Here is a 24,110-nt window from a genome sequence, read left to right as displayed (position 1 = left end):
TATCTGCTGAACCTCGGAACATCCTGAATCAAGTTCCTGAAACACGGTTTCCAGTCCAAAGGCATCAGAGAGACAAGCAATCATGCAAGCAGCCTCAGTGAACAGTGGGAATGTTTTATTGGGAAAGAAACACACATCAATATAATCTTAATCTATCCATGCTTTGTGGTGTTATTAATGGGGGGGTCTAATAACTCAAACAAATATGTAACATGGCATTAAATAGTAATGAAGCACACGCTCCCTCCGTGTCTGTGTGGCGTTGGATCAGTAGTATGTTTCTTTCTCCACCCAACCTAGAAAGCAAAGGAGACACAATTAGGGAGGGTTTTTTTTTTGTTTTTTTAATCTTTCTCACAGTTTAGGGCTCAAATTTGTCTCATTGTCTTTTACAGAGAAAAAAAAGATGGAATACAACACGACAGCCACATCTAAAACGGCTTTGGCCTCAAACCTCGTGCTCAGAAAGATTTCACCCCTCATGCTGGCTGACAGTGATTCGAAGAAATAAGACTTGACTGGGCTTGGGCCGTGTGCGAGAGACTGCATGCTAAATTTAGGGGAAATGCGGCCATTAGGAGATGCACCCTGAAGGGACGGGAGAGGCTGTGTCATTTTTGTTTCATGGTTGCTTATGAGGTTACACCATCAGTGAGGCCATGAATAATCACCCTGGGATGAAATGACTAAAAGAATCACATAAAATGACCCTGTAGCTCAAAAGCTAGATGTTTGGGTTTTATATCATTAGCTGGACATAAAATCCAGTAAAAATGAATGGCGAGAGTGGTCCTAATACCAAAATTCCCCAATTTTGACACCAATTTGGTATTTGGTGTCAAACATAAGGCGCCAGGACTGCAAAAGACTCCAATCTGGCCCGCTGGACATCTTTGGACAATGTGAAGGAGGGCATAAATCTTGGATTTTTAACTGTATTTTCATAAATCTTTCAGTTTTACCTACTGATAAAGACCACCCCATGCATACTAATCATCCTACAGTGATATATTAAATAATAAAATCATGTCATAGATGACCATCTATTATAGAAATGCCTCTGTTTTGGTTATTATTTCACTTAATTTTCTTATATTATAGAAAAATATAGAGATGGATTAAACTTAAACTTACAACGACAGAAAGGGCCCAGTTAAGATCAAAGTGGGCTGTATGTGGCCCTCAATGTAAAATGAGCTTGACATCCCTGCTCTAAATGCTTGAATTATACCATTTAGCATGTTGGGTTTCACTTTTGGGGGAAACTGTGAGTTAAAAAATAGTTTTAAAAAAGTTAAAAAATTATCTAAGGGCAGTTCACTTTGGGCTATTTATGGAGTGGAAAAAGTATTTATTTGCTAGCGCTTTCAAAAAAAAAAGAAAGAAAAGGGGGCCAAAGTTGCTAGAAACCATGTCAGCTCAACTTGTGTTTTTTCCTGTCTGAATGTAACACATTATTCACCATGGATGGGCAGTGGGATGTTCACTGATCTGTGCCGTGGGGCTCAGATGTAGCGCACACGCACTCTCACACAGCTGCTTCAGAGCCAGCCCTTCGTACAGGTTCTGTTCAGCTTTGTGGGTGGAATGATGCATTAACTACACCACGGTTGGGGGTTCAAATCCCACCGGGCTCTGCCATCTGCCTCAGCTCACTGGTCAGTGTAGGGACGCAGTTGTGGCAGCAATACTGGGCACGAGTATCCACGAAAAATAGACTCGCAAGAGGCATACGCCACTTTTGCTGAGCGCGCGTGTGCGCACACACACACACACACACACACACACACACACACACACACACACACACACACACACCTGTGTCTCATTTTCACACAGTACAGTGGGCACCTTCACAAAGCTGCGGCTGCCTTTGCTCTGTGATGTCAGCCTCAATGAATCAATGAGACTGACATCAGCCACTGGAGGGAGTTTGTTTGTTTTTGTGGGTTTTTTTAGAAGTTTCAACACCTTTTAAAGCCATCAATATTTCACTACTTTGCAGTCGTGTTTTCAATCCCGTGTGTTTGTCAAAAAATAGCTAAAAAGAAGGTCTCCCATTCAGATGGGGTTTTTTTTAATGCGGTTTAATTACGTTAAAGGGACACATTTTTCCTCTGCCTTCAGCGCTTTTCATGCATTGAGATTACTGCAATGTGTGGGGCGAACTTTTGAGAAAATCACCTCCCAAATATGCAAAAATATGATCCTCTTCTTTCCAAATGTGCAGAGAGCACATATTTTAAGCAACGCAGCACATTTTTCTGCATCTGACTTCAAGTCAAGTAAAAAATCCCTCTGTGCCCCACTACATTCAGATTACAATACTGAGAATACAGGCAAAAATGTGTCCTAGGGGCCTCAGATAGTTATATATGTCAAGAGTTAGTGAAGCTCTTACCTCCTGGGTTGCGTCTGAGGATATATCTTCTGGCTTCATCATAAACAAAGATGAGGAGGGAGTAGGGGAAGGCACAGAACCACCACAATGGCCTAAAGGTAAGGATGGACAGACAGGTTGAATTATTAATGGGAATGTGACAAAAAACCCCAACACAAGCACACTCTTCTCTTTTGAACAGAAAAGCTTTTGGGGTGAGCATTAGGCTGTGGAGAACCGGCTATTAAATGAATTCAGAAGCCGTTGAAACAAAATGATGCAGAGAAATCTGACAGCTGGGTTGAGGACATATCCTGTTCATCTCTTTGATAGTGCTCTCTGGCAACGCTAACGAGGCTGCTAAAAGCCCACTAATGCAAAGCCCTGAAAACAAATCCACAAAACTTCTAGAGGGGGTTTGTGTGATTCTATAAGTGTCTTAGAACTAGAGCAGGGGCCTACACCCCTGTCTTTACCCAATAAAATACCCCAGAAGGGCATAGTGTCAGACGCATATGCTCAGCACCTTTAATCTGCGTAAGATATTTACAGAGATAAAGAGAGAAATAACTTAGAAAGAACAAAACAGAAGCTAGAGTCTGGGACACAAAACAGGTGAATGAAGAAGGTGAGAAAGGAGAGACAGATCCATGGGAAACCGATGAATAAAGGTGACAAAGGAAAGTAGCGTGTGAACTCTTGAGCTAATGAGCCTCAGTGCTTTCTATTTTTCTCTTTTGGGCAAAGAAACTCATTAGTATAGCATCTCTTGTGCTTCGCTCTGCCTCTGAAGTGGAAATTACCAGTGACACTAGATAATAGCCATCTTATTTTCAACGAGATGATAAAGCTAAAGCATCACCAAACTGAAAACATGAAGCTCTCAAAGGGCTGTCTGCACTGAGTGATGTACGAGAAACCTCCGGAAGGATCCAGCAACCAGGGATGTCTGCAAATTTGCCAAAAGAAGGCTTTTCACACTTTAACAAAAGTTGCCTTGTGCTCAGCGAGGTCCTCAAATAAACTGAACAGACACGCAAAGTGGGATATCAACAAAAGCCAACAGTGAAAAAGGAAAATGAAACGTTCTGCATGATTATTGGAGCCTACGAAATTATCTTGGAAGCTAATTTTAAAGTCATGAGTCACAGGATGGTTCTGTTTGTGTACTTGACTCACTTCATAGGGTACATTCTGAGGGCAACGTCCATGCCTGGGCAGTATGAAAGGAAGGCAGCCAGAGCCGTCTCCTCAAAGAGCCCAAAGATGAGGATGCGGTTCCTGTGGGGGTGAAAAAAAGGTATGGGTCAATACAACAAAAGCTCCTACTCTTAAAATTACCTGACATATTGATGTTCTTGTCATAGGAAAGCATGCAACACAGTACCAAACTGTCATTGTGGCTTGAAGCCATCTCATCAGTAATGTCTTTGATTTTATTTACAATTACTCAAATATAAAGACCCAGTTGTCATTTGAAGATCTCAAGCATCTCTATGTGTACATACGTCATTCCTTGCTGCACAATGGAGTTCCTCCTGGTCTTACAGATGATCAGATCGGCCCACTGCACGATCACAATACTGGCGAAGAAGGCTGTGTGGCAGCTGTACTCTACAATCTTTCTGCGCTCATATGTCTGGAACAGAATAAAATAAAAAGGAAAAGATTAGAATGTTTTCCTTTTCCTAGACTGAAACGCCAATTAAATTTAAGCATAAGTGTGACTGACCCACTGCTGCCCATAGCTGTCTTCCAGGTCATTTACATATTTATCATCCCACAGCACTCTGAGTCCTATCAGGTCCATGGGGAGGAAACCATTTTCAGCCAGGATGACAAAATATGTGAAGAAGCCAGCTGTGGCCTGCATCATACCTAACAGGAGAAAAACAACAGGAAACCTCAGGAAATGCAAATCAGAAGCAGAGTTACAGTTTCTCTAGCTTTCATTAACAACTTTCATACTTGTCTCTGGTAATCAAGATGGAGATAAGACAACCAAATATAACATGTAAGTGGCATTCCCTGCAAAGCTAAGCCTCTGGAGAGACATAAAAGTAAGTAAATCAAGTAACATTTTATTTGTATAGCACCTTCCAAGATAAAAACACAAAGTGCTTCACAGAGAACTGAAAACATAGAAACAAAAATCAACCAAAAGCAAGTTTAAAAAGATGAGTTTTTAACAGTATAAAACTATATGTTTGAAATTGTGAAGATATCCTTTAATTTGATTTTCTTCTTTTTGAGGATTTTTAAAAACACGACTTTAAATGGATTTAGTCTCTAAAAATGTGCTGAATTAAAGCTGGAAGTCTGTGCTACAATCTCATCTTGATCAGTTGATTTAAAATCCAATGTGATTTTGGCGCCGCACAGAGACATTTCAAGCTTTAATAAGTGTAGTTAATTAATGGAAATATTGACTTTGTCACTGTAATAAGCATCATATAGATTGCTTCATAAGGTGAAAAAAGGAGAGATATGGGGGACAAAAAAAACTGACTTTGGAAACCCATTGTGTTGTATTTGATGCAGACTTTACCATGAAGTCAGGTATAAAAACATCAAAACCATCTGAAACAAAGCAATGATATTCACACCAGAAATGTATTGTAAAAGCAAAGATTTCCCCAGCAAAGCGCAACTCGCCAAAACAAGGCAGCCATTTTGGATATGGGATTCAAAGTACAGTATGCAGACTGTCCACCAGGGGGCAGTAGAGAGCATACACTTCAGTTTGTGTTTTGTTTTGTTTTGAGTTGGTAGGAGGAGCATGTGTCTGAGCGACACAAACTCCCTGAGCGGTCCTTTGGACCACTGTGAGCAACAGCAGACATGTCCACTGTGGTCACGCCAGCATCGAATCCATCCAAGTTACATGGTTTATTAAAATAATCAAATTATAGACAAGCATGGGGTAGTCACGCTTTCCCTTAGCTCCCGCAACTTTTAGTTATTTGAGCGAGCCCACCTAACTTATCTTTTGAGGCAAATATCTTGGTGATTTGGTGAAGCCGTTGGAACATTTGATGCCCTGTCATGTCGCCTAAACCTGCAAAGTCGAATGGTAAAACAACCGAATGCGTGGTTGCTAGCGTTCCTGCGAATGTTAGCAAAGCCAACATAACAGCACTGCTAGCGGAGCACCATTCAGCTTTACTGGCGAAACTAAAAGTCAGCTTTTGATGACTTGAGTAAAAAGCTGGATGGACTACAGAAGGCATCGGACAACCATGGTGAGTGCCTAGAATCTTTGGGGGAAAGCGCTGAACCGCTCGACCAGCGCCTTGCTAAAGTGGAGGATACCTGTGAGACACTACGGGTCGCTAATGAAAAGCTGAAGGCTAAGCTATCGGACATTGAGTCGAGAAACAGACGCTGCAATGCCCGCCTTATCGGCCTGGAGGAAGGGATTGAGGGTCCACAACCCTCTAAGTTTTTCTCACAGTTGTTGCAAGACGTTTTTGGGAGAGACATTTTCCCCTCTCCCCCCGAACTGGATTGTGCACACCGTATTTCGGCCCCCAAACCGACCCCTGGAGGCAGACCGCGGCCCGTCATTGTCTGTTTTCACCGCTACCAAAACAAGGAGCTGCTAATACGACAGGCTAGGAGGAACGACCTGAAGTATATGGATAAACCATTCCGAGTCTATGAAGACTACAGCCCTGAGGTGGTGAGCCAGCGGAGAGAATACAGGTCAGTGATGTCAAGCTTGTACAAGATGGGCCTGAAACCATCACTGCTATACCCGGCACGACTACGCATTGTTAAAACAGATGGTGTACGCCTCACATTTGGCTCTGTGGCTGAGGCCGAAAGGTTTGTGCAAGACTCCATGGAAGACTGAACTGTTTTGAGGCGCGTGGAACACGGGACTACTTTGGACGACTGTTACGGCATTGTCATGCATCCTTTGTTGATTTTCAGACATTTGACTTCATTTCTTTTTCTTTATTATTTTTTGGCGTGACAGTGCAATTATTTTACACATACTTTGAATGGTGGACTTCACCGGTGTACACCTGGTGAGTCTTATTCCAACCTTTCCACTATGCGGGATTAAGGAGCTTTAGGTAGGATAGTTATGGAAGTTTTTCAGTTAGATAGGTGTGCTGTTTGTTCTGACATCTAGCGTCACCTGGGGGTTCAGGGGGTTTCTGGGAGGGTTCCAAGTGTTTTATGTTTCTTGTCTGAGCAAGAATGAGCTAAAATTTTTGATATATTTTCAATGGTTACCCCTATTGACTTAGTGACCTGGAATGTTAAAGGCCTGAACCATCCTATTAAAAGAAAGAAGGTTCTCACTCACTTGAAAAATATGGGTACTGATATAGCCTTTATCCAAGAAACCCATCTTAAAACTCTATAGAATATTTATTGTTAAAGAACCGCAGTGATACCTATGAGCACGGAGATTAGGCGGGAGAGATTCTAGCAAGACAGTTGAAATGTGCAAGAGCCAGGCAAACTATTAATGGGGTCGCAACCCGAGATGGTGGAACTGTTACAGATCAACAGGATTATAAGTTGTATAGCTCCGATAATACCAATGATTCTAACCTTCTCTCTGACTTTTTTAGAGACCTAAAGATTCCAACATTGTCCCCAGACGAGGTTTCCACCCTAGATGCACCTCTGCAGCAGCAGGAGATCATAACGGCAATAAAATCATTACAGTTTTGCCGATCACCAGGCCCTGATGGTTTACCGAACGAATTTTATGCCGTCTTTGCTGGAAAACTAGCCCCTGTGTTAGCTACAGAGGTGGGACCAAGTCATTGTTTTGCAAGTCTCAAGTAAGTCTCAAGTCTTTATCCTCAAGTCTCAAGTCAAGTCTCAAGTAATGTCAGGCAAGTCAGAGTCGAGTCTCAAGTCACTGGTGTAAAAGTCCGAGTCAAGTCACAAGTCTGAAACTTTGAATTTCAAGTCCTTTCGAGTCTTTAAAAAAAAAAAACGAAAAAATAATGTTGCAGTTATATGCTAAATGTAAATATTAGACCATGTAATTTTAAAATCTGTGTTTTTCTCAACACATGACAAAATAGTGAACTTAGAAAATATACACAAATTGTGAAATTGCACCTCTTTAAAATGCAGCTCAATTAAACCTAGCTCCAAGAATAATTTTCACCGACAGTTCTGAGATAAGCTGCATGTTATTCTTGGATCCGGTTGTAGGACCAGCTTTAAAATCGCATGACAAAAATATCATACACATTAAAAAAAACTGTATCACCAACGTAGCCTGGACAACATTTGCTAGTTAGATGAAGTCAGCTATCTCATTGTAGCATATTTATATGCATATTTATAATCATACGGTTCTTGGAGTGAGTGCATACACTCATGAAGTTTAGTAACTTCAGGTCACTGCAACAAGCCCAGGTACAGTTTACCGACGGATGGGTGCAGGACCTTGAAATGCACCGTGTAGAACGAAAGACCATCGTACGTATCATAAGTTTACCAGTCTCACAAATTGTCGTCATAAATACACATTCCTTAACCGTTTATTAATAGGACCTTTGAGCTCAAGGGTAATTAATTAGTAGTGGAAATAATTTCTGGTACCCATCACAGAAATGTAGCAGTGACAACAATATTGTATGCTGTAATCGTACTGGGCAATTAGTGATACAAAAACCCTGTTTTATCCTGTGAATAAAAGTATATGTTTTTGTCAATGTACCATAATAACAGAAGCGAAACGCAATATTGTGTCAGGACAATTCACTATTTATGCACAATAAATAAAGGAGCATAGCGCGACAATTTCTGTTCAGCGCCAGACTTGCTTGTAACCTATATCACTAATTATGTTATGAAAATGACGTATTAACTACTAAAAAACACTGACCTTCGTGTAAATGCTTGGAGCAGACTAACCTGTGAGCTGGAGGGTTCTGGGACGTTATATTTGATCTTTGAATGGCTGCAATCCAGGCCGTCTTTGTTACTTCGGAAACATGGCTAGAACAATTTCTCTTCAACGACGTAATCCGATAACAACCAATCTCTTTACCCGTCGGCTTCCCGTGGCTGTCATGCGACCGGCTATTGCAGTTAATAATACAACGGCTTCTTGACATTTTTGTGTTTCTTTTTATCGCTGTATAACTGATTTTAATTGAAAGCCTGCGTGCGCTAGTACCGCTTGCCACGAGTTCCCAGAATCCTTTGCGGTTCTACCCGTGAATGACGTCACATTTTCAATCTCTATATAATATGCATGTTAAATTTTATATTTGGGGTAAAATATCAAGTCTTTTCAAGTAAACCGGTTCAAGTCCAATTCAAGTCCCAAGTCATTGGTGTAAAAGTCCAAGTCAAGTCACAAGTCTTAGAACATTTTTTCAAGTCAAGTCTAAAGTCATAAAATTAATGACTCGAGTCTGACTCGAGTCCAAGTCATGTGACTCGAGTCCACACCTCTGGTTAGCTACATTATATACTGACTCTCTTGCCAAAGGTGTTTTGCCTGATAGCCTAAATCAAGCTTGTATAACATTACTTCCCAAAAAAGATAAAAACCCTTTGGAATGTGGATCCTACAGGCCGATTTCACTCCTGAATTCAGACTATAAAATACTAGCAAAGATTTTGGCCAACCGATTGGAAAAAGTTTTACCCAACATAATCTCTTCAGCTCAGACTGGTTTTATTAAAAACAGTCACTCCTTTTTTAGTATTCGTCGACTACTTAATATAATGTACACCCCCAGTCAAGCTGCTTCTAAATGCCTCCATGGATGCGGAGAAGGCTTTCGATAGAGTAGAATGGGAATATCTATTCGAGGCCTTGCAAAGATTTGGGTTTGGAAGTTCCTTTTTATCCTGGGTGAAATTACTCTATGCCTGTCCTTCAGCTATGGTACTCACTAATAACCGTTATTCTAAACCGTTCCGCTTACATCGTGGAACCTGTCAGGGCTGCCCCCTTAGCCCCCTCCTTTTCGTATTAGCTATTGAGCCATTGGCAATAGCTATAAGAAGTAATCATGCTATTCAAGGCATTTCGCGATACGGAACTGAGCTATCAGCACTACAGCACGATTGCAGCGGACCCGTATGGGTAGAAATGGAGAAGCTCTCTTCTGGTTCTTTTTTGCTATTGTCTATCGTAGGTGCATCTATCCCGTTACCCAAAAGCCTGACAATTGAGAATCCTGTAGTTAATAATACTATCCAAATTTGCTTTCAGTTTAGAAAACATTTTAATCTTCTGAAGATGTGCTTAGGCAGCCCAGTAGCTTCCAACTATGTTTTTTCCCCTTCAATGTCTGATACCACATTTCAGGGCTGGCAGAGGTGAGGGCTGAGATCTTTAAAAGAACTATTAATTGACGGCACGTTTGCCTCATTTGAACAGCTGACTAATAAATACAACTTACCCCCCTCTCATTTTTTTAGGTATCTACAAATACGACACTTTCTTTCAGGCTCTATCCCAGGGTTCCCAAATAAACACCCTAATGATGTAATGGATGACATTATGTGTTTCAACCCGGTTAAGAAAAAGGCCATATCATCAATACTTGTTCTGATTTTGCGCCTGGGTTCTTCCTCTATGTCTGCAATTAAGCGATCCTGGGAAGAGGATCTTAAAATCTGTGTTGCTGAAGCAGACTGGGGCAATGTTTTAAGTAATATTCACTCGTCCTCCATGTGTGCAAGACATTGCCTTCTGCAGTTTAAAATAGTGCATAGGGTACATCTCAGCAAATCAAAATTGGCAAAGATGTATCCTCAGATTGACCCAACGTGCGAAAGATGTAAATTGGCAGAGGCCACCTTGATCCATATGTTTTGGTCCTGTCCCAAAATACAAAAGTTCTGGACGGATGTCTGTGAGGCATATTTGGAATGAGAGTGTCACTCAATCCACTTTTATTTTTATTTGGGGTCAATTCCGATGGTCTGGCACTACCGGCAGGGGGTCAAAGACTTATTGCCTTCTCTACACTATTGGCAAGATGTCTAATACTTTTGAAGTGGAAGGACGCAGCCCTGCCCATGGTTTCGTATTGGGTTAAGGATGTATTATTTCATCTTAAATTAGAGAAAATTAGGTTCGTTTTGAGAGGATCAGTAAAGAAATTTAATAAAGTCTGGAAACCCTTTTTGATATTTTTTGACCAACCATCAACACAGGTTCAGGAGTGACCTTTATTTATTTATTTTTAATTATATTTGTTTGCTTATTTTTTCTTCCTTCTTATTCTGTATACCTTGGCTGGTGTTATTTCGCACTGATTGAAAGTTTTTCCTTTTAAACTTTTGATTACTTGAGGGGTGTTGTTTGTCAGGGTGGGTTTTTATTTTAATTTTTCTCCCCTCTTTTACTTTTATTTGATGCTTTATGTTTTTGTATTTCATTGTGAAAAATAATAAATATATTAAACACCAAAATAATAAAATTACAGCATTTACATTTATGTTAGACTACTTTTAATTAACTGCTTTAGCCCACTTACAATGAAAATTAAAAAAAAAAACTTGTTCATGACCTGTGTAGTATGTTAACACTATTGGAAGTAAAAATAACTTGAACTCAAAGTTTGAAAACACAACTTTCTTTCTTTCTTTTCTTTTTTTTATTTTTTATAAAGCTCTGACTTGTATTATGAGTATGAGTCTGTGGTCTGGGAAATACAGTACTGTATATAATGACCAATGCTGGGCAATTAATTATGTAGTTACTTCTTCAAAAAAGTAACTGAGTTTTGCAAACGTTTTTTGCAGCTGTTTACCTAAAAATGCAGCCAAGGTGTTTTTTTAAAATAAACGTTTCAAACTATATACAGAACAATCAGGTGTTCTGCATCAAATTTGATGCCACACAAATTATTTGTGCCACTCCAAAAAAAAAATTTCTGTCCACTATGAGATAATGGAGAACAACAGCCTGATACCTGCAGGCCTGACAGCAGGAGATGTATCACTCCTGTAACACCTGTAACATTCAGATGCCTCATTGTTCTGACACACACAACAAAACTATTGAAAACTATCGCAAATCTCTCACATCTCAAAACACCACTGTCAGTCCTAAAACTTCCCCCTTCCTAAGCAACTAAATGCCATGTTGCCATATCATTTTTTGATTGGTCGACATGGTACTTTTTTCCACCAATAGGAAAAGGTGGGGGTTTTTTTGATTTTGTTTTTGCTCACAGGCGGAGAGTGCTTTCGAGCGTGTTCCGTATAAAACGCTGGTTTTACCGTTTCTTCCCGCAGTAAATATAAATAACAATGGTATTCAGGAAGGCAACCAAACATTGCATATATTTTTATCATAACTCTGGTTTTACGTGGCCCACAACAACACAATTTAAAAACTGGTATAAAGTCCACACTTTTTCCGTCAATTGCTCCGTCTGTCCTGCTCACATCTCCAATGGTCGTACACGTTGTGATTAACGTGGCTTCACTCCACATCAGCCACGCCGCTTTGCTAGCTAAAACACCGGTGTCGGCACATAAGGACGCTGTCATAGCCTGTCAGCGACGCTGATTAGCTGCGTATATACGAATGTGAATCGCATTATTGGCTGGACTATGGGATAAGGTGGCATCGTTCTAATCCCATACGGGAACAGCCAGTCACTTACTGACTAACACTGCAAAACAGAATTGTTAAAGTATTAATTTTAATTTCAATTCAGGTAGATTTTTTTTCTGTGCACAACGCAGATTTTCTGTGCACAGACCGTGCCAGCACGCGCGCAGCTTAGAGGGAACATTGGTCACAAGTCATGTATCGATTATAAAAACTGAGATTTATATATAAATAATGTCTTACCAATTTGTCCGTAGGCTATACTGATGAGCCTTTCATTCACTAGCTTGTCTGTTTTGGGGTTTCTGGGCTGTCTCTTCATGATGTCGCTCTCAGCTTTCTCATAAGCCAGGGAGATGGCAGGGACCTGCAAAACCACAAGTGAATAAATATACACATGAACTTTCCACCCAAATTTGAGTTCAGTTGAATCTCTCTATAGAACAGGATGAAGAGCCAAACAGCTCACCATGTCAGTTCCCAGATCAATACAGAGGATGGTGACGGTTCCCAGGGGCAGAGGGATGTTGGCGATGATGAAGAGGAGGAAGGGTGAGATCTCGGGGATGTTACTGGTCAGAGTGTAGGCGATGGACTTCTTCAAGTTGTCAAAGATCAGACGGCCTGAACAAAGTAATTTAGTAGATTCAGTGATGTTTCGTATTTTGTATTTCCAGATTTCTGCAGGTGTAGGTCTTGATATAGATCTTACCTTCTTCCACTCCAGTGACAATGGAGGCAAAGTTATCATCCAGCAGGATCATGTCAGCAGCCTGCTTGGAGACATCAGATCCAGCAATTCCCATGGCAACACCGATGTCAGCTTTCTTCAGAGCTGGAGAGTCGTTCACACCATCACCTGTCACGGCCACAATGGCTCCCTGGACAAGGAAGAACATGTTTTTACAAGTTCCAAACAAAACATTTGTCAAACTGTGTCTGTGAGAATCCCCCCCGATGCTCACCTGTCTCTGGCATCCTTCCACAATGATCAGTTTCTGTTGAGGGGAGGTCCTGGCAAATACAATTTCAGTGTGGTGCTTCAGCAAATCATCAAGCTCCTCTGAGGTCATGTCTTTAAGCTCACCACCATGGACAACACAGGCCTTAGCATCCCTGAAGAAATTACAACAACATTAGTACAACAGTAGGGTATCATCAGGAGATTAGAAAGAAAAAAAAAACAAAAAAATAAAGTCAATTTGACCAAAACAAAGACAGCATCACCCTTAGGAAGAACTAGGACTCCCAATTATAGACAATGAGTTCTAGCTCCTCAGCCACACCTACCCTACAGCAACTGCTTTGTTCTAAGGGGGTTGTGGCTGAGGAGGTAGAGCACGTTGTCTACTAATTGGGAGTCCTCCATTTGCATCCAAGTATCTTTGGGCCAGTTACTGAACCCCGAGTTGCCATAAATCCAGAGTAAATGTAAGGTTAAAAGTTAAAATGGAAAGGTTAAAATGGAGTAGAGGTAATGTTAAAAACACTTTTGGCATAGAAAAGGGTGCTTGTGTGACTGTGTGTTGAAGAGGTAATGAAGCTTGTAGTAAGAAAGTGCTTTAAGTGCTAAGGTAGAGTACAAAAGCACTATTTAAGAACCAGCCCATTCACCAGCTAATGGCCACAGAACGATTTTTACCAGCTGCTCCTTACGCTTGAGAAATACTAGCACAGTGAATCTTTGAAAGAGAACTAACCTAGGGTTGACCTCTGAAACTGGAACATTCAGGCGGGCAGCAATGTCTTCAACAGTCTCATTGCCTTCGGAGATGATACCCACACCTTTAGCAATAGCCTTGGCTGTAATTGGATGGTCACCTGTGACCATGATGACCTGAGAGAGAAAGAAGAGAAAAAAATGGAGTACTTTGTGCAAACAAAAAACAAACATCTGGTCATCCAAAAAGTTATCATACCTTGATTCCAGCACTCCTGCATTTACCAACAGCATCAGGCACAGCAGCACGAGGAGGGTCAATCATGGCCATGAGTCCGACGAAGCACAGGTTCTCAGTGGGGAAGTTCACTTCATCAGTATCAAAAGCAAATCCCTCTGGGAACTGGTCATCAGGCAGGTGACAGTGGCAGAAACCTGAATAAGACACAAAGAAAATGCTAGTCAGGACTTTGCAGAACTTTGCCTTGTTTCCACTACCTAATAAAGGATGTAGCTATAGAAGGAATGCTCTGTACCCAAAACTCTCTCTCCAAGACCTCCCAACTCAACATAGGCATTCTGGAAAGCATCTTTCATCTCATCATCCAGAGCCTGCTCTTTGCCCTGAAGCACAATGGAGGAACAGCGGTCCAAAATCCTCTCTGGAGCTCCTTTCATCACCAACAGATGCTTGGTTTCCCCAGGAGTGGTGTTTTTATGGATGGAGAGCTTTGGGACAACAGAAAGGCTGGATTTAAATTCAGGTTTTATCTATACTATCAGTGGTTTATGTAATGAAAAAAAACTGGTTTACTCTAGACAGCTTTGATAAGAACTTTAGCCAAAAACAGCTTATGATTAATCCAACCACTAGGGGGCACAAATCAGCATTTACTACTAAATATGTTGTACACCGAGACTATACATAACAGACCAAGATAATCAAAGATTTAATTAAAAAGGGCATTCCAGAATGGCCTAAAACCTGCATGCCTTCTAATGTCCAGAAGGTCTGTTTGGATAAAGCAGTTTGTATTGATGACTGTATGATATTAAACCTGAGTAAATACTTTACTGATTAGTTTATTGTCTAACTCTTTTAAATTTGCAGATGCTCAACTGGCAAACCACAGCGTAATTTAAACTAAAATATATGATAAAGCAGGGTAGGGTTTAGGGGATTGCCAGGCTGTGATTGTCAAGTTGCCTTTGTATTTGGTTGTTGTGCTGTTTGTTTCACAGTCAGAGCCACAAGCCTTCTTGTTCAGGTTAAAAAAGAAATAAGATGGAAACAGCCTAATGCTCAAATCAATGCTTTAAAACAACACTTGAGTGGCTAAACAATCTGTGGATCAGTTTTCTTTTATTTTTGAGCTTTTATCACACTATCTGAATGGTTTACCTGGTATTTGTTTGTGGAATTGAAAGGGATCTCAGCAATTTTGGGGTATTTTTCTCTCATTTCACTGACAGATCCACAGCACAACTCAATACACTTCAGCAAGGCAGCTTCTGAGGCATCACCAGCGACATCTCTCTGTGGATTTTAGAAAAAAACTGTCATTAAAATTGGATCAACAATCACATCCCATGCCTTCTCTATTACAATATGTTGCAAATGTAGACTGATAAATACAGAACTATATATATAGATAATTTGTTGTTGAATTACATAAAATATACAGCACCTGGGTCTTAATGAATACCACTCCCTAAACTGGGTAGATGATTTTGAGGACTAGGATTCAGTTTTAATTTAATTCCACAGTACAATATCACTTGTATCAAATGTTGATTTACTCTTACACTCTTATATAAGCTTATATAAACTCTAATATAATTCGCCGACTATGCATTGCCTACATTTGATTCCGTCCATAATGAGCATTAGTAGCACACTTGCCAGGATTCATTATATATATTAACTTATGGTTTTTTTCTGGCCAGCCATCGCTAAAGAACCAGCTGTATATTTAAAACAGCCTTTAATTATCTTGAGTGCTTTTCTAAAGACTTCTAGCGCTGATTGGCTGCATTTGTATTTGCTTGTATCCCAAAAGTTCCAAGCCAAGTCATAACACTGCAGCACTTCACACATAGCCACTGCATCCCATGTTCACTGGGTATACTATCAAATTCCTTAAAATATTTAAAGGAATTAGGTCAATACACCACGAGGTAATAAGCTCTGTGCTTGTTTACAACCAGAGCTGTGAGGATTTGCTCCACTGAAACAAAGGTTCTTACAGTGGGGAATTATTTGGAGTCTTTCGTGATGGTCACGATGGATGAACTAGAGTACAACAGGTAGTGCTTAGGAAGCTGAGTAGTTTTACAGATGAAGATTTCTCACCTTCAGAATGGGAACGTTGCTCTGGTCAGCCAGGAAAACGGCACGGTTGCAGAGTCCAGCGATTCTGGACAGATTAGCCCAGGTGGCAGAGCTCCTGTCAAAAGAGGTACCACTCTGGTTCTCAGTGGTGTCAGCCTCATGGATCTGGTTGTCAAACCACATGTGGGCCACAGTCATTCTGTTCTGGGTCAGGGTGCCGGTCTTGTCAGAACAGATGGTGGAGGTGGACCCCAGAGTCTCGACAGCTTCCAAGTTCTTCACCAGGCAGTTCTTCTTGGCCATACGCTTAGCAGTCAGAGTCAGACACACCTACAGACAATTTAGGTTTTAAGAACCACAGTCTTTTTGTATCAATAAATATAAGGTATTTAAAAGGAATGCCATTAGACACCAAAACTCACAGTGACAGTAGCCAAAAGACCTTCTGGCACGTTGGCGACAATGATACCAATAAGGAAGATGACAGCCTCCAGCCAGTTATATCCAAGGATGAGAGAGAGGATGAAGAAAGAAACACCCAAGAACACGGCCACTCCAGTGATGATGTGGATAAAATGCTCGATCTCAATGGCAATGGGAGTTTTTCCGCCCTCTAGGCTGGAAGCCAGGGTGGCGATGCGGCCCATGACGGTATTATCACCAGTGTTGATGACGATTCCTCTGGCTGTGCCTGAAAAGAGAAGTCAGACTGAGTCCATGAAAGCTTGGTGATGATTCATGATCTCTATATACATTTCTATGTCAACCACTAATTCTCCATGCTGTACCTTCAATACAGTTGGTGGAGAAGAAAGAAATATTCCTGGTTTCCAGTGGGTTTTCATTGGAGAAGTCTGGAGAACGAGTCTGGGGCTCTGATTCACCAGTCAGGGAGGAGTTGTCCACCTGAGGAATGAAAGCACAGAAGCAGGAATCAGTGACAAAAGACATCACGGTGATCAAGCCAGAAAAAGGATATATTGAGAAGCTGAGATGGAGGTGGGTTGCCAAACAGCTTGCAGGTGAGCAACAAATGTATGTTGGGTAAAGAAACTCAAACACAGTCTAGATAAGATTCCTCGTTAGGAAACATAGAAAGGTTTCTGATAAGCAATCATCTGATGCTGAGATCATGATGTGAGCTTGCCTTTAATGCTTTCGTGGACTAACATTCCGCCCAGTTACTCAAAAACCATAACACATGAATCAGAAACATTATCACAGGGCAGCTTGAGTGTAAAGAAGTAAATTGAACAGTCTAAAAATATATATTAGCTATCAAACCCACGCTCTACAAAAGTATTTGTTGGGATTAACACAAGTAGTTGATACAGACCTTGCAGCCATGAGCAGAGATAATTCTCAGATCAGCAGGGATCCTGTCTCCTCCTTTCACCTCCACTAAATCTCCAAGCACCACCTCCTCAGCATTGATGTTCTTCTTCTCTCCATCACGGATAACCAGGGCTTGCTATAAAACCAAAGACTTAAGTTAAACATTATAAAACAATAACTACATTATAAAACATGTCAAAAAGACATGATGAATATTTCTTGTTTTTAATTCCCAGATGATTCAGATGAATGATGGTAAAATGTATCATCATTGTTGTAATACCGATGACGAAACACTACTCCTTAGAGTTGTGCAACTAGTACTGTTGCTTGTTGCCAAAGACTTTAGTTAAACATTATAAAACAATAACTACATTATAAAACATGTCAAAAAGACATGATGAATATTTCTTGTTTTTAATTCCCAGATGATTCAGATGAGTGATGGTAAAATGTATCATCATTGTTGTAATACCGATGACGAAACACTACTCCTTAGAGTTGTGCAACTAGTACTGTTGGGTGTTACCACTGGGAGGCTACAAAGCAATTTAAGACAAAAACAGTGTGTATAAATGGGCTGTTACATTAGCTTTTCTTTTTGTGTCTCACCTGTGGGACCAAGTTCTTGAAGGACTCCATGATCTTGGAGCTCTTGGCCTCTTGGTAGTAGGAGAAGCAACCGGTGATGATGACGACAGCAGAAAGCACAATACCTAGGTACAACTACATGAAGAGAGAAGAGAGACATAACCTTTGTAACTATTAATTCTTTAATTAATATGTCACAATCTATATAAAGAAACTATTATTACGTTATCATTTGTAGGTTCATCTTCTGAGGCAGCCTGGATACCATAAGCCAAGAAGCAGAGGATGGCACCAATCCACAGCAGCATGGAGAAACCACCAAACAGCTGGAAACAAGAGGAAATAACAATCAGGCTTTGCTGGTTGTACTGGTTTACAGTGACACAGACTTAATTTGCATTTCTACTATTTGAATATTCAAAAACAGGTTTATGGTTTGCAAGGGGAGGATGTTTGACTCTTACCTGTTTGCAGAACTTGACCCATTCAGGTGTCGTGGGGGGAGGTGTGAGGGCGTTGGGGCCATCTCGGGCCAGGATCTCTTTTGCTCTGGAGGAGGAAAGACCCTAAAAAGAAAAACAAAGATAAGAAGAAGCTGTGCAAACTATAATATAAAAAAATATTCATCTGTTCTCTAAATCTGTCTAAATCTTCATTTACTGGGTGAGAACCATAATAAAGGACAAGAACAAGAACAGTTTTATTTGGTAAACAGGTTCACTCTATTCCACAAAGACATGGTGGATTAAGGTCTGGTTGACGCAAAACAAAAGAAAACCCGAACGCGTGAAGAAAATTATCTCCCTAATCTTAAAATGAGAGCTTCCTCTGTTTTATGTGTGACTTGCAGTAAATGAAAACTCAACATACCAGTAGTAATAAAACCAAGACAGAGAAATATACCAGATGATCAAGTTGTATTTCTATTACTTCATGTGTGACTGAAAGTCTCTTTAAACAAATACCAAGATTAACAAGGAGCTTTTTTTCTCTCCTTGTTGGCAGGATCAATAAGTCTGGTGTTCTGGTGTGAATGAAGCCTTTGTTTTAGGGCAAACTCAGACAGATCAGATTTCAGGAGATAACCAGCGTCACTCAGGCATTTGGCTGTGGTGGAATTGTATTGGCTAGTGCAATTGGATTCTGTGTGTATGTAACCTTAGCTTGATGAGGAAAACATGAAGAACAACTATTGTGTAGGAGCTAGCTTTGCTTTCTTTGTACAGTGTGGCGTGCACTGATACCTTAAAGAGCTACTCTCTTTCCTCTTCCTAGAAATTTCTCGTGTCTTCTCTTGTTTGTGGGAACATGTAGCATCATTGTAACAATGCAACAGCATGACTACTTTCTAACAAAGTAGTCTTTGACCTGCTTGCAAATCATACTTATAGCCAAGACCATTACAGTACTTTTAAATAACAGGGACACTTTTTATTTCTATCCAGTGTTTTGAAAAGTCCCTTTTCACCTGCTTTTCATTGGGAGGAAGGAAGGAATGAGGCCAACACCTGTAAAACTAGGCTAAAAACCAAGAAATGAATTTCTTTGCTGCATGACTATCTGTGCCTCCACTTCTTTGCTCTTGGATAAACACTACACTGCTGGATAAGTACAAGAAAAAAGTGAAACTTTGTCCACGTCTTTAGTCCGCTGTTTGACCTCAGCTTGGATTGTGAAATCTTCCCTTACCTCTGTCTTTATCAGCTGAAAGACTCACAAAAACAAAGACACACATACACACATCTGGAATGCTCACCCTGGTTAGGTCAGTTCCATATTTTCTGTGAAGTTCATCCAAGGTTAACTTGTGATCATCCTATGGAGAGAGAAGGAAAGAGACTGAGAGACATTGCATAAGTGAGACATGAAGGCTGCCGTGAGCTCAGTGACGTTCGGATTGGCTCAAGCAATCAGTTTGCTGCGAGCAAACATTCCGTAAATCGATGTCACCCAACTGATAGACTGATGTTTGCTCTCAAAAGTTTGTGCTCATTTGTTTGACATTTCAGCAAAGCTCCCCAAGAACTCTATCTGACTCAGAGGCTAACTCACGTCATTATCAGTGACATCAAAGTGAATTTGGTGCAAGATTTTCATAATGATTTCTTGTAGTGTTTAACCATGAGTGTTTGTAAGCCACCAAACGTTTTAATCAAGCAATAATTCAGTTAATTCCAAATGCGATAGTGGCAGAAACTAAAGTAGCTCTGCAAATGAACCACCAGAGACGCATGTGTTCATCGATGCCTACATTGAGATTATCTCATGTCATTCGGATGAGCTGCAGTGATATCTAACTCCCACCTTTCATTGATTGGAAACTGAGAGACAACACAGTCATGCGATCAAGAGTGCACTAAAGCAATTTCCATTTCCATTTCCAGACAAAAACGAACAAAAACAAAAATTATTATTTACATAAATAAAGCAAGGATGTTGTTTTATAGCCACAAATTTATATGTTAATGGTTTTAAAGATAGCGGCAGATAATCTTCTGGGACTGCTGTGACACATATCATGAGGTGACGTTGCCTAGCAACCACCTATCAATGGGCTAAGATGACCCATTTCTTTTTTTTCTTTTTTTTGGCGTTTATGCACCTACAGCAAACCAGCTCCAGCATCGCTATCACTTTAATTTTAAAACAATGCCATCTGATTTGTATCCACAAAACCTGGATGGTGTATTACGTGGGTTGTGACATCATCATGTTGCCTAGCAACCGCCTACCAACAGACTAAAAATCATAGCACGTGTACTGTGGCATGGGCATGTGCTGGTGATACGAAAGTACAGGATCACTTTGATTGTTTAAAGTGTAAAAGCTCCAGTCGTTTACTGCCTGCACTGTGAAAAGCGTGTCAGAGTTGTAGTTGCAGGTAAATGATTGTCACTCAGCTTTCTGCTTTAATAGATTGCAGTTTCTTTTTTGGTTAACCTTTATTTAACAGAAGGAGTGCACATCAAGTTTCACTTACTGTGTGCTGGGTTGATCTGACTAGTTAAGTTTTTAATTAAAAAAGTTAATTAAACCACTTCTCTTTCTTCACTGTGCTTGATGACATTTCTCTGCACGCTTTCCTGTCACATGGGGAAAAAAATGGGGGTAACCGCATGGTTCAATCAGCATGGCCACTTTTTTGCATTACAATAAGCATGCAAAGTGTTCCATACCAAATGTGCCACAGATACTGTGCTTATATTACATGCTACAGGCTAGCTTTCATATTCTGGCTTATAAAGACCTACACCTTGGCCATCCACAAACTGCTGAAGAAACAAACTCTATAACTCAGTAAGATCTATATTTAGGACTTTCTGTTAGACTTTGTCACAATTTATCAAATCACTAGCTGCGTTGTGTTATTGTGGGCCTGTTCCCTTTGTCTTTAGCTGGACTTTGATGCCTCGGTTAATTGTATGATGATGCAATAATCATTAACAGATTGCCAAATCCATGGGTTTCATAGAGAGTCACCTACAGTTTTACTACTGAGCTGATACATTAATCCAATACGTTATTAATATTTAACTAAAGTTCAAATCTGGGGATTATCAATCCAAGCTGCCCTTTGACAGTAAATCTTATTTTGAAATGCACATTCAATGGTGGCCTGACACATGAAAGACAATGCCTGCTTTTAATTGCAGGCCATGGGAGGTCATGGCACTTTGGTGATAGGGTTGCCATGGCATTGAGATGTCCTTCAGTGACAGCAGGACTTTGAGATGTAGTTAAGATGTACACGGGACAGTAATCATTCATGTGTGTGGAAGATGGGGCTTTTATTACCTAATAACCCTCAGTATTCTGTGACCTGCAGGATGACATTGGGAAGAAGGGACTGTCGCTTGTGTCAAGACAAAATCACTGTAGAAGTGCCAAAGACCGCTAATAGCATGTTCTGTCAAAAATGTTGTTTTTAACAAGTTACTTTGGAGCCATGTTGGATATCTGATATTACCTAACAATATCTATCTACATGTTTTCTTTGTGACCTTGTGAAAGTCATTGACCAGCAACATTTAAAAAACACCATTCTGCCAAATAATTGATGGTTCCTCATGACAGAAGTGACATTTCAACACAGATCGCTCGCTAATACTTGACTGGTGTTTGGAGATGTTGGTAAACTTGCCTATGTGTCAACTGACCTTGTCAAGGACAAGGACAAGGCTAAAATATTTTCTAGAGTATACATCTTAAATATACGTGAATATGTACATATATAGAAATAAACGAGTAACCAGTGACTTTACGTGTTAGTTTTAAAAACGCACTAGTTTTACCTGCTTCTTCTGTTTTTGACTGATAACCAACAAATCTATGTTAATCCGAATGGAAGGAAAATTTGCCTGGAATTGAAATGCATAATATTAAGAGTCTGAGATAAATGTCGCGCTGAGTTGTCTCCAGTGGAGACGTGAGAAGAGAGGTGAATGCCTCCATGTGTCGGATAAAAACCTAAACACTTGAAACTTTTAATAAAAGCATCCCTGGCTTCTAAAATACCAAAACGACCGTTTTAACTGGTCATCGGTGCTCTGCAGTTGACTTTGTCGTGAACTCACACCAAGTTCCTTGCTGACCTTGGGAAATGACCTAAGCAAGCTGCAGACTGTGACTGAGAAAAAGCTGACACCAGTGGAAAACATCTCAGTGTTCTGCTTTTTTTCCCCCTCCCTCTCTCTCATCTGTCTACACCAGGATGTTTAAAAACCTGTCTAAACTTTTAAGTGTGAAACTTCACAACTCCACCAGTCTCTACGTCATCAGAGTCCAGTGGGAAGAGTTGAAATTTTGAAGCCTAACAATAAAATAAATGCTGAGTGTTTGTGGAAGTTTATGCATTTGAAACATCCTGGCACTCCCACCCAGCACTGACGTGTTTGGTTGAGATCAGTCTTTATAGACATGGCTTGCAATTTAATTATAGCTGTGAGCTACACTATGCAAGCAGTCCCAATAATGTGTGACTGTACATGCAGCAGTGTAAGCACAGAGCTACGTCTCATGTGACCAGCCATGAGGCCAAAGCAGAGGTTTGTATCGCTGGCAGTGACTGAGTGTTAACATGAACTGAGTGAATTTTATAAAATGACTTGACTTTAACTAGTTTAGATGTCATTTGTAGGCTTTAGTGTCACCATTTTATGCTTAAATCACATCAATCGAGGCCTCAAGTGGCAACTAATTACAGACTGGCTTTGCTCAAGCACTCTGTACTCACAAGGTCGACTTCTTTTTTCAGATCGTCCATATCCTTCTTGGCCTTGGCCTTCTTGTCTTTCTTGCCCCCATCTTCCGAGGTTGCCGCCAGTTTGTATTCATCTTTCCCTCTCTGCAGTGAAGGAAAGGGAAACAAAGTTAGCCTCTGACAAAAAAACAGAAAAAGCCTGAGGGAAGAAAGCCCTGGAGCTTCCGATTTTAAGAAGCGGGAAGCTATGTCAACTGTCCTGTTCAAACATATTGTGAAACTCCTGTAAATTATTATTAACACAAGTGAGATCTTTGAGTTCTGGAGTTCATAAACTTCCTAAAGCTGTAAAGAAAGACGTAGTCTAAGTCAATGCAGGAGAATCTGGCACTCACATGCAAAGTTAAGCAACCTTAAGCAAACTTGTGACAGAGTTCCAACACTTACCCCAAGCCCCATGACTGCAGCACGAGTCAGAGAGTGGTCAGTCCAATTGCTTTTTAAAACTGAAACTTCCCACTCCGCCTCTGCCTCTCTCTCTCACGCTCACTCTCTTCCTCTTTTCAGTCGTCTTCCACTCTCCCCAGAGCAGAGAAGGTAGAGGCGGTTGCAGAAATACACCTTTATACCTGGAGGAATAAGAGGAGGGGCTTGCTGGGTGGGGGAAGGGAGCTAAAACTGGACAGGTAGCTTAGTTGGGGGAAGTTTACTTGCATTGGGAGGAGGCGTGCCTGAGAAAGGGTGGGCTAAATCTTACTCAACTTCTCATTTTTGTTCCCACTGTAGCCGGTCTTCTCCTTCCCTCTCCCTTCCAACTGTCCTAAAACCGTTTTTTGGCTTCTGTTTTTGATTAATTTCATCTGCAGTGTTATTCGTGCGAGGGCATTGTCTCAGGTTGTGTGTGCTTACCTCACACAGTGAAAGGCAAGATAGTGAGAGACACAGAGATAAAGCAACAGCTCCAAAGGTCAAAGTACAGCTTTGAAGGTGACTGATTGCCCAAAGCGTGAATAACAAAGACTGAAAGTAAAGTACCAAAAAAGA

General features: G+C 40.6%; 1 protein-coding gene across 1 annotated transcript; it reads right to left on the bottom strand.

The window, feature by feature from the left end:
• Positions 1 to 93: 93 nt before the first annotated feature.
• On the bottom strand, positions 94 to 23,734 carry LOC309700309 (sodium/potassium-transporting ATPase subunit alpha-1). Its single transcript, XM_082523824.1, has 23 exons — positions 23,514 to 23,734; positions 23,100 to 23,210; positions 19,623 to 19,682; positions 18,331 to 18,432; positions 18,091 to 18,192; positions 17,888 to 18,001; positions 17,277 to 17,411; positions 16,729 to 16,846; positions 16,363 to 16,631; positions 15,962 to 16,270; positions 15,011 to 15,145; positions 14,145 to 14,337; positions 13,868 to 14,043; positions 13,649 to 13,785; positions 12,914 to 13,064; positions 12,661 to 12,829; positions 12,418 to 12,572; positions 12,192 to 12,315; positions 4,113 to 4,258; positions 3,889 to 4,019; positions 3,560 to 3,661; positions 2,402 to 2,493; positions 94 to 296 (listed from the first exon to the last, which is right to left on the bottom strand). Exons 1-23 carry the CDS (start codon positions 23,523 to 23,525, stop codon positions 268 to 270), a joined length of 3,072 nt encoding a protein of 1,023 aa, XP_082379950.1. The 5' UTR covers positions 23,526 to 23,734; the 3' UTR covers positions 94 to 267.
• Between the last annotated feature and the right edge of the window lie 376 nt (positions 23,735 to 24,110).

This window comes from Aulonocara stuartgranti (assembly GCF_965226115.1).
Source record: "Aulonocara stuartgranti genome assembly, chromosome: 23".
In the NCBI taxonomy this organism is placed as follows: Eukaryota; Metazoa; Chordata; class Actinopteri; order Cichliformes; family Cichlidae; genus Aulonocara; species Aulonocara stuartgranti.
Note: the sequence above shows the minus strand (reverse complement) of the source record. Positions and strands in the feature narration are given on the sequence as shown.

Excerpts from the sequence above, each read along its gene's own strand:
- LOC309700309 (XM_082523824.1), bottom strand. Across the intron at positions 12,830-12,913 it reads TGGAAGGATGCCAGAGACAG|GGAGCCATTGTGGCCGTGAC; the intron begins GTGAGCATCGGG and ends TTCCTTGTCCAG. Across the intron at positions 4,020-4,112 it reads ACAGCTATGGGCAGCAGTGG|ACATATGAGCGCAGAAAGAT; the intron begins GTCAGTCACACT and ends ATTCTGTTCCAG.